At 51.3% G+C, this 10,669-nt stretch overlaps 1 protein-coding gene across 7 annotated transcripts; it reads right to left on the minus strand.

The window, feature by feature from the left end:
* Window positions 1-1,381: 1,381 nt before the first annotated feature.
* Window positions 1,382-9,657, minus strand: tdh (L-threonine dehydrogenase). Of its 7 annotated transcripts, none has more exons than XM_061704732.1 (9): window positions 9,458-9,657; window positions 8,157-8,343; window positions 6,877-6,919; window positions 6,741-6,811; window positions 5,715-5,864; window positions 5,482-5,654; window positions 4,437-4,527; window positions 3,981-4,250; window positions 1,382-2,998 (listed from the first exon to the last, which is right to left on the minus strand). In XM_061704732.1, exons 2-9 carry the CDS (start codon window positions 8,332-8,334, stop codon window positions 2,859-2,861), a joined length of 1,116 nt encoding a protein of 371 aa, XP_061560716.1. In that variant the 5' UTR covers window positions 8,335-8,343; window positions 9,458-9,657; the 3' UTR covers window positions 1,382-2,858. The 7 variants fall into 7 exon arrangements, with proteins under 7 accessions (XP_061560716.1, XP_061560717.1, XP_061560720.1 ...); XM_061704733.1 differs by lacking the exon at window positions 9,458-9,657 and adding an exon at window positions 8,928-9,315; XM_061704736.1 differs by lacking the exons at window positions 6,741-6,811; window positions 9,458-9,657 and adding an exon at window positions 7,046-7,949 and having other exon boundaries at window positions 8,043-8,250.
* Window positions 9,658-10,669: the final 1,012 nt, after the last annotated feature.

A 10,669-nucleotide genomic window follows, 5' to 3' on the forward strand; every position in this document is an offset into this window, starting at 1 on the left:
CCGATTCCGTTTGCTGTTCGCCACCAGTCAGCTACACTTTGGCGGGCCTCGTTTTCTAACCATTTTTGAAAAAGTCAGTAGTAGAAGTCAGCAGTCGTCACTTTAGCCTTTCACTATGTATAACATCCATCCATCCATCCGTCCATTTTCTTTTAGCGGGGGCCAGACCGGGGTCCGAGGGTTTTTCCAACGGGGCCGGAATACATTCGTGGCCGGGTTTGCTGAACATCAACATTTTTGACAGACTAGTCCGGTCTCACTATATAAATTTTTTTGGGGTGGGTGACACTGCCCCCCCCCCCCCTTGAACCGCCACTGCATGTGGTGGTGTCCATGTACGCAGACGCGTGCGTCCAAGCAAAACGCCAAGGGATTACGTGGCCTGCTACCGACTGCCACAAGATCAAAATAGCGCCACGTGTCCGACAGAAGTTCCCGCCTGTGATGGAAAACGCTTTTGAGACGCACACTTGCACGCAGACGCAAAAAAACCAAAAGGAAAAAAAAAAAGAGGATTAAAAGTCAGAAGACTAAAAAGCAAGATGAGACATTGCGGCGTCTCGTAGTTAGCTGGACAAACTACACAAGTTTGCCAGCAACATTGCAGCATTTCATCGAAAGTGAGCACCGCCCAATCCGATTGGCCGCTCGTGCCAGCACTACCATACGGCAGCCGTGCCGTCACCTCGTTTTTAGTCGTCCCCAAATTTTGCAGCTGCATTTTGTTGATATGGAGTGCTTGCCCGCTGCATCATTTATGTTTACAAAAAAACCGAACAGGTGCACATCGCTGAAGGGCATGCGAATGAACACCCCCCCGTGTTTTCTAAGGTTAGATGCAAATGAATATCAGCTATCGGCCTCCTTGACTACTAAAACTTGGTATCGGCCCTGAAAGAAAACAAAAACAAAAACTTAAATCGGTCTCTCTCTAGTTTTTAGTCTTTAAGTCAAACTGAGACGATTCAGTTATGCGCATGCTGGATTCAGTCGTCGGCGGCCGACCGGTTAGAGCGTCTGCCTCACAGTTCTGAGGAGCGGGGTTCAATCCCCGCGGGGCCCCGCCTGTGTGGAGTTTGCATTGTTCTTCCCGTGTCTGCGTGGCTTTTCTCCGGGCACTCCGGTTTCCCCCCGCATCCCAAAAACATGCATGGTAGGTTCCTTGAGAACTCTAAGTTGCCCGTAGGTGTGAATGCGAGTGTGACTGGTTGTTTGTTTGTATGTGCCCTGCGATTGGCTGGCAACCAGTTCGGGGGTTTACCGCGCCTCCTGCCCGATGACAGCCGGGATAGGCTCCGGCACACCCGCGACCCGCGTGAGGAGAAGCGGCTCAGAAAATGGATGGATGGATGGATTGATTGATTGATTCAGTAATGTGCGCTCTACGAAGTACTTCCCATTTGTAAAGTTGTAAACGTGTTTTTCATCATGCTGAATGTTTTGTTCGAGTAGTTGTGGACAATCATGTGGTCAATGCGTTTTAACAACTTGCCAAACACGCACGATAAACGGGGTACACTGTATGTCTTCTCCCAAAAAATGCAAATCGGCCAAAATGTGCAGAAAAAGTAGTTTATTGCCAACACAAATGGTGTAACAGCAGAAAAAACTACAACAGCAGGAGAACACCTCGGCCGTAGCACGCTGCCACGTATCAGGTTGCGTTTCCCTTTCGGGTCTACATCGTCCCACATAGAATTCGAAAAATCAGCTGGAAACATGAAAGAAAAGCTTTCGCCGGACACCAATAGAAAGAACATATTAGCTCGTGGAATAAACAGAAGAATTTATTCTGCAAAACGATTCGTCAGCACACCCCCTCGCACACCATTGGTTAATTGTCAGGAGCGAGACCCCCAGAGTCGGGGGCACCGCTTCTTTTTAGAACGCAAAAACCTCGAGTTACCAGAGTTCGGCAAAAGGTTGCCAAGTGGCCGCTACAGTGGCATTGGGAAGTTCAACTGGGGGATTTTGCGACCCTTCCAAACGAGAAACTTGCCACGGGAAGGAATTGAAATTCCTGGGAACGGAATGCCGTCGTATTCAAGCACAGGTGGCTCTCCTTGCCCGCGTGCCAGGGAATCACAGTACCTTCAATTACTCCCTTTTTTTCCTCTTCACTTCACCGGAGCGGCATCGCATCCCGCGCTTGTTCGTACAGTGGACGCCCGCTACTCGCGGGGATAATAGCAAAAATGCACGGATAATCGACGCAAATTAGAATTGCACTTGATATATTTATTGTATTCATATTCAACTACAATTGCAATGAAACCCTAAAAATTGTGGAAGAAGCAGGGATAAACTACCAATAAGCATTTTCGAGGTCGGTTCCTCCTGGAGAAAAAAAAAACTAATAAATAAAAACCTGCGAATCGGTGAACCCGCGGGTGCCGAACTGCGAGTACGCGGCGGTCCGCCGTACGTCAAATTTTGGCTCGCGACACAAAGACAGTAACTGGAAAAACTTTCAAGGCAAAGTACGACAGTATTTGTATGAACTCTGCTTGTTGGTTGAGGTACGATGACGCAAAAATGGTTTGCCCCCAACTATATTTCAATTTCTTTGCTTTACTGCCACGGAAACTTTGAAGATTCCCGGAATTTCGCGACCCTAATTTGGCTTCCCTTTGCGATGCAAGCGCTTTGGTTTCCCCGTGCGGGCGAAACAATCCGTCACCCGCACCCAAACGCGGCTCGTCGCCGTCCGTCCGCTCGAGCCGGCAGAATTCGCCGGGCGGGCGCCCGGAGAGAACGACCGTGTACGCGGGCCGCCTCCGCTCCATCCCGCTTTGGTCAATCTATACACTATGTACAAAAAGCTTAGCTTAGCTTAGCTTCGCCCACCCGCCCCGGCGTCAGTTGGCGCTGGCCATGCGCGTGTCGCCGCTGAGAGAGTTGAGCATGGTCGTTACCAGCTCGGGCAGGTCGTAGTCGTGCTTCCAGGCCCAGTCGCGCTTGGCGTTGGAGTCGTCGAAGTTCATGGGCCAGGAGTCGGCTACAGGGGGGGGCGACAAGGCGGTTATAGCGCAGTTTAGCATAGCGAGCCGGTGGTTAGCGAGTCTGCCCGACACTCGAGAGGTTCTGGGTTCCGATCTCAGCTCAAGCCTTCCGGTGCGGCGCTCGCCCCACGCTTGTGTGACTTTTCTCCGGCTTCCTTTCTGTACTTAGTCTGATTTGTAAGGTACCTGCACGCCCAAACCGCATCTTCCCTTGGGACAGACCGCTGGCGTGGCAGCTTCAGAGCGCCTCGTTGTCAGCAGTGAGTGCGCGCACGTCACGCAGAGAAAGGCGGGCTAAAGAGGAGACACGCTGGCTGTCTAAGATTTGACAGCCAGCGTGTGGACCGGGGCTTTGGGCTCGCATGACCGCTTTAGAGCGCCACGCTGTCGGCTAGGAGTGTGCGCATGTCAGAGAGAAAGGCGCAAGCGCGAAGAGCGGGTGGGGTCAGACGTGACAGCTAGCGTGCGGCCCGCGGCTTCAGGCCGGCGAGGACACTTTAGAGCGCCTCGTCGCGCGCGGTGTGTAAAAGTCCCGTGAGGAATTTATTCCAGCCGCGAGGGGCCTTTAAGCGGACTCAAACACGTAGCGGGCAAGAAAGATGCTGGGTAAAGCAGCGTCTGTGGTTCCAGGACATCATTTGATTGGCAGCTAGGGGGGGGGGGGAAATTCATTCCAGATTTCTGCGACAGGAAGACACGACGCCAAGAGTGGAACCCAGACGAATTAGTCGGCGGTTACGAAGCAGTTTGAAATGCACACGAGCGCCACCTATCGGACGGGAGTACAATTGTGTCTTCAACTTTGCAATCGTGACTATTATTCGAAGAACCTTTTTGCACTGACCTCCATTCTAAACCTCTTCTCCGCTTCAGGTGATGTGTATTTGTAGTAGTAGTATTGGCAGTTTCTAAATTGCAACGTGACTAATTTGTGATCACACGAGTGAGTTATCTACGGAGTCGCGAGCTCAAATTTACCGATGGCCTGCCGGACGGGGTCCACGTTGTACGACACCTCCAGCTCGGGCACGTGCTTGCGCAGCTCCCGTACCAGCTCGTCGGGCGTGAAGCTCACGGCGTTGATGTTGTACGTGCGCATGGCCAGAGTGTCGGCGGGCGCCTCCAGCACCTCGAGCGTGGCGCGCAGGCAGTCGTCGATGTACATCATGGGCAGCCGCGTGTCGGGCCGCAGGAAGCACTCGAACTTGCCCGTCTTGATGGCGTCGTGGAAGATCTGGACGGCGTAGTCTGGAGGGCGGCACGGAAACGCTATCGATGTCGAGCGATCGAAAGGTAAACTGTTGAATCGGCGCGAGTGTGCGGCGGGCCTGCACGCGAACACGTTTCGTAAGAAGTTTGCGTACGACCGGGGACGCTCTGGGAATAGACAGCCGATAAAAAGCGATAGCTCGCACGCGACAGCTAACGCCTCACCTGTCGTGCCGCCGCCGGGCGTGGAGTCGGCCGAAACGATTCCCGGGTAGCGGAGACAGCGGAAGTCCAGGCCGTAGCGGTGGTGGTAGTACTGCGGGCGAAAACCGAAGCATTACAGCCAAACGCGGGTAGCAAAGCAAACCGTTTTCACTCATCGCTGTCAGAAAAACATCCAGAGTTTCAATCTTGAGGAGACGGAATGCCGCACGGCTCCCGCAGAGTGACGACGCTTCTCCAGAGAGTTCATTCGTAGCTTTGTTCTCAAACTATCTAACACGTTCAATAGGTTAAAATAATTGGAGAAAAATAAATAAACAACAGACCGCGCGGGGAACGACCAAAAGTATCAATTTGTGAAAAAAAATATGAAATTGGCCATAATTGGCCACACGAGGTTTCTGTCTTGACAGCGACAATTTGTTGTTTCTCTTCTGATAAAGGCTTACTCAAGGACGTTGGGGGGAAAAAATACAATACAATACAATAAATCTTTCTGCTGAGAAAAACGCAGGATGGTAAATTCCTTGTGAAAGGAAAGAACATTTCCGGGGAAATGACGAGAAATCGTTCGTGTGACACGTAACGCGACAGGTTTGTTCCAATCAAGGTTTCAAAACTGGTTTTGATCAATTAAAGGCTCATTGCAGATTGGTTCCAATCATAAATAGGTCCATTTTTACCGTTGCTGACTATTGTTCCCTATTTGAGTAACATAACATTTTCTAACATTCCATACTACAAAATAAAATAAGTATGATATATATATATATATATATATTAAGAAATGTGCGGTTCGTGCCGACAGCCATGAATAATGGCCAATACTCAAGTCTGCGATATCGCTATCGTCCCTACTTATCGGCCGATCAAACTCCCGCTCCTGATGTCACTCCTTAGGCCACGCCCCTTACGTTTCATGACAGTACGCACTGTAACGAAACTCGAGAAAACCAGTTGATTTCTTTTGCGTTTATGCAATGGAGGGCCACGGATTATTCATGATTTCAAAGGGAAAGTCGATTTGATGAGAGAAAGCGGATCTTACTTCACCCATGAGCTCAGCGTGGACTTTGGAGACGCCGTAGATGGTGCGGGGCCTCTGCACGCACAGATCGGGGGCGGGGTCGCGCGGGGACGTGGGCCCGAAGGCGCCGATGGTGCTGGGCACGAACAGACGCAAACCGTGCTCGGCGGCGATGTCCAGGATGTTGTGAAGGCCTGGCGAGGAGGAGGACGACGTCAGCCAAAGCTACGACCTTTTCCCGGCGCGCGGCTCACCGGTGATGTTGACCGATCGGGCCAGGGCCACGTTGGCCTCGCCGACGGCGCTGAGCAGCGCGCTGTAGTGCACCAGCCAAGTGATGCGGTTGTTCACCACGATCTCGCGCAGGTTCTTGTAGTCCAAAACGTCCGAGTAGATGAACGGGCCTGACGGCGGCGGAACATTGGCAAATCAAGCCGGAATGCTTTTCTTCGATGGCGGAGGAGCGTATTTAGGGTCGTGTTTTCGACACAAACCCAATATGCAGCTCTGAAAAAGCAACCGAATGACTGGCCCCGTTGGACTATTTTGCAGATAAATGCTCAAAATGAGAATATTTATGTCGGAACTGGATTGGCAACTAATTGCATATTTGGTTCAAATACAAAATGTGTACATATATATACACACACACACACACACAAATTGTACAACATTTAATCATTTGGAGGTTTAGTTAAAACTATGATTAAATAATATGACAATAATAATCTGTGAGATGAAAACGCGTCGAATATTGACTGGGTGGGTTTTTTCCAGAATGTCTAAAATAAAATGTATTAAATACGGACTCATTGCATCAAAAACTCAATTCTAAAAAAAATGCGAATTGATTGAATATTTATTTAAAATATGGAAAATGTAATAAAAACACTCATCTATAAAACATGTACTACTGCATTTAATATACCAATATCATCTCATTATATCTGAACAAACAAATCTGTACAAATTGTCTCAAAATCAATTCAATTTTATCAAAAGCGATACCAGATAATTGGATATTTCAAATAAATAAACGGACACGCTTAGTTTTAGAGATCTGGACGAACTGCTTTGATGATGATAAATGCATTTTGTGATGAGGATTTAGGAAATATGACTCGTGATTCATATGGAGGTCGTCGAGCGCTCGACTACCTTTGAACGGAATCTTTTTGTGCTGCGGTTTGTTGTTCTGATTCAGCGAACGTGCGATGAAAGGAAAAAGTCTGTGAGGCAACAACGTTAGCACATCATGAAGAGTGAGCGTACGCACGCACCGCTGTGGAAGACGTTGCTGGACGGCTTCCGGATATCGGAAAGAATCACGTTGTTCTTTCCGAACCGCTTCCTGTCGAGCGACAAGTCATGTTACGCAACCGCCGCCGCCCAAAAATCCCCGTGAAGGCTTCTTACCGTAGGAGTTTGGCGAGCCCCACCCCGAGCTGGCCCAGGCCACCTGCAATCGACAGAAGCGTTGCTGGTCAGTCACGCGGCAAAAGCGTCTCCGCGGAAGCCTCGAGCGACTCGCGAGCTAGGAGGGAACACGAGGGCTTTTGTTTCCAAGCGGACGGTCGCTGCTGACCCGGACTCGGCGACTACTCAATTCCCGAGCGGCCTCTCCTATCTCTGGGCTCGGGGACACCGGGGCGGTTAAGAAGCTCCTCGCCCGGAGCTCCTGAAGGCTCAGGATGTCGTGGGGCCAAAATCGGGTGGACATCGGGGACAGCGCCTCTGGATTGGCAGACGGGGGCGGCGGTGGTCCTTTCCAAGTGTAGCGCAGCGCGGCCGTGGAGCAGCGGGGTCCGGTTCCGAGCTCGGGGTGCGCCAGGAGCCCGGGGGACCGGACCCCCTCGATCGGCACCGTTCGGTCCCGGTACACCGGTGTCAAGAGTTGCCGACCGGTTTCTGGCGAGGGCCGCCCTCGGTCGCCAATTCTGTTCGCTACCTTCACGGACAGAATTCCTCGGTGTTGTGGGCGCCCGCTTCGGTGGCCTCAGTACCACGGTCTCTACGACGCGGGTCCGACGGCTTCGTCGAGCCGCCGTCTAAAACGCTCGCTGGAGCGGTTCGCAGCCAATTGTGAAGCGGTTCTCTTAAATCTGAGCCGTGGTCCTCGTTGGAAAAGGGTGCAGCGCCCTCTCCGGGTCAACCGAGAGATTCTGTACTCTGGGGAGGAGTCGAAGTACATCGGGGTCTTGTTTAGCGGATCGGTAGCTCGACAGGCGGATCGGCGCGGCGTCTTGTCGTGGCGATGAAGCCAAAGCTCTCGATTTACGGGTCGATCTCCGTTCCTCCCCTCAGCGACGGTCGTGACCGAAAGAACGAGATGCGTTTCCTCGGCGGGGTGTCCGGGCTCTCCCTTAGAGAACCATCCGGGAGGGGCTCAGAGTCCGGCCGCCGCCAGACCAGGTGCTAATATATTCTTTGGGCCGGACCGGGAACGCCTCGGGACCTCTGTGGAGTGCCTGGGGAAAGCCAAAGCTGGCCTGCTGCCCGGCGGGCAGGCAAAGAAAAGGACAAGATATAGAATTGTAATATTTCAGCCATTGCACATCTCTTTTCGCGCCGAGCAGCCAGACCTGCGCCCTTTCCGTGTAGTCACAAGTTCCATTTCCCCTCCGGAAGTCTTCCGCGGTCGCATCACGAAACCAAACAAACTTTGCCCTCCGGCGTTGGGTTCGCCTCACACTCACCCGTGATGAGCACCTTGGGGTGGTCCGTCTCGGAGAAGGACACCGAGTGGAAGCTGGCGTCGGCCGTCACCTGGCGCGGCGAGAAGCTGATGCCGCGCGCGGCCGCCGGCCCCCACGCCGGGCCGCCGGGCGCGGCCGCCCGCTTGGCCGCCGCGCTGAGGGTTCTGATGACGGGCATGCCGGACACCTGCGAGGGTCGATTCGCATTTGATCACGTTTCATTTGTCAGCCTCAAAACACATTTGACTGCCACCCTACGGTGCCGGTCGTCACTGCACCTTCCCGGTAAATAAAAGCCCCTGTGTCCGTCCGTGTTTTCCACGCCTCAAGTCACTTTGCCAGGAATGCAAACATTGAACTTACTGAAAAAGAAACGGGCAACATGCACGCGCACAAAACGGACACGCGGTTTGGAGCGTTTAACATGCGCAGAATCCACAAAACTTACACAATGTATACATTTTAAGAGATTGGACAAAAATGTGATTTTCACTCATCACTTTTTTTTATTTATACATGAAACCATTTGAACATTTCTTTTCGGTCGTCCCGTTGTTTTGTTTAGTTTTTTCCATTCAACATGATATTTTTGCGCATTATCGTTTTAACACGATTTAACGTGTGCTACTTGATCATTTTAAATGACTACTTGATCATTTTAAATCAATCATGTTTTACATGAAACGATTTCAATCGTTTTCGCTCATCACTAAAGTTCTTTTCGCATTTTAGACGATGGAATGGACGTTTCTTCTATTTAACGCGACTCACCGCGGACGTCGTGCTGCTCACCGAGAAGGAAAGACGAGCGCCAGTTGACGAGCTTGACGACGCCGATTTCTCCTATGTCGCCCTGCCTTCAGCGGCGGCCAATCAGCGAGCGAGGGCGGGGTTTTTGTAGCCATTCCCACGAAAACAAAAACCCCAAAAAGCTTTGCTCTTTGCGCCGCGGGGCCTCGGGCTCGTTCGCGATGGAGACCCCCGCGGATGCCCCCCATTGTTGCGCCGACATCTCGAGTGTGGCCCCGCCCCCCGTCACGAGTGGCCGTTGTAGTATTTGCAAGGGAATATCAAACGGCGTTTCCGCGGCGGCTAGCCGCTGAGCTAGCGCGCTCGTTAAAAGACGAGACAATATCGGCGGGAGCCGGCACCAACAAAATGGACGTCAAATGGTAAAAGTCCTTCCCCTCGTAATGTGAGAACAAGCCAGATGACTTTCCGAGGCGGAAGTCGTCCTCTTCCGGTGGAATTCAAGTAGCAAAAAAGAAGAGTTTCGCAGGGGGGCTTAAAAGCGTTCTTACCACAAGTAGACGCAGTCCGACGGGCGTTGGATCGTCGAGCTGAGTTGTTGTTGTTGTTGTTGCTGCTGCTGCTGCTGCTGCTGCTGCTGCTGTTGTTGTTGTTGTTGTCGTCGTCGTCGTCGCTGTGATGCCGGCTGCCGTAATGTGCAGTCAGTATTGCATCAGCTGCTATTTATCAAAGGCCATCTGCATTCTGGAGAAGCCGGGCTCGTCTCTGATTGGTCCACGTCCGGAGGTGCGGCGTCGGCCGCGGCCCTGTGACGTCACTGCAGACTGGGCGTCCATTTTTGCCGGCGGTCCCGCGAGGGTTTTTTTTCCCCCAAAAGGCTGCTTTTGAGATTCGAACAGTTTGGAAAAGGGTTCAGTTCTGGAGGCGCCCGTTACAGTGCCCTCTCCGGCCGCAAGCAGGACTGCAGGGAGGGGATCGATTATTTTACAAATAAACTGAAAGAAATATTGTGCCCCCTGCCCGCAAACAGTTTCTAGTATTGTGCCAGTACTGTAGGAAGACGCGTGCTGCTGACTTCAGGCTTTAGAATACAATGAAGCATGTACCGAATAAAAGAAAAGACAATTCACCGATACAATAAATGAATCCATCAATTAAACAACATGGTGTGTTGGTGTTTTTCTCCTGGTGCCACACCTTTTGGGTTGATGGGGGAAAAACACATACTGGCCTGTTCCTGCTTTTTGTTGGCATCGAGGAGACTTTGCGCAATACAACTTGCCGTAATTTCAAGCTAGCGGTTCCCAGGAGTCTGGCGTCTGTTTTACGGCGTTTGACTGAGCCACAGAATATTGTCTTCTGTGACAATATAACCTCCCAAAAGGAGTAGACTGTCTTCTTTCACAAGAAAGAAAAACACTTATTTCTAACTTTCTTCTTCGGTTGTTTAGAAATGAGCAGTAGAACGAGGATCGGTTTCACCAAAAACACCGCTTTCTGACCAAAAAGCAGAGAACTCAAGGTTTTTGGCAAACCAGAAGAGTGACTTTGCTGCCACAAATAGTTTTGGTTTTTGTGACACTTCAAACTACAAAACAACAACATTGAAGGCAAAATAATCGTTATTTACAGATGCACAAGCAAGAAAAACCCGCCGCGAGCAACGCTGACTCACCGCCTGGCTCGAGTTGAACGTCAGTGTCTTTTTTACGACATTTGCCATTCTCTCTCTGAGCTGCATCATCTTTTCTCCAAATCACGAC

Source organism: Phycodurus eques, chromosome 18 (assembly GCF_024500275.1).
Source record: "Phycodurus eques isolate BA_2022a chromosome 18, UOR_Pequ_1.1, whole genome shotgun sequence".
In the NCBI taxonomy this organism is placed as follows: Eukaryota; Metazoa; Chordata; class Actinopteri; order Syngnathiformes; family Syngnathidae; genus Phycodurus; species Phycodurus eques.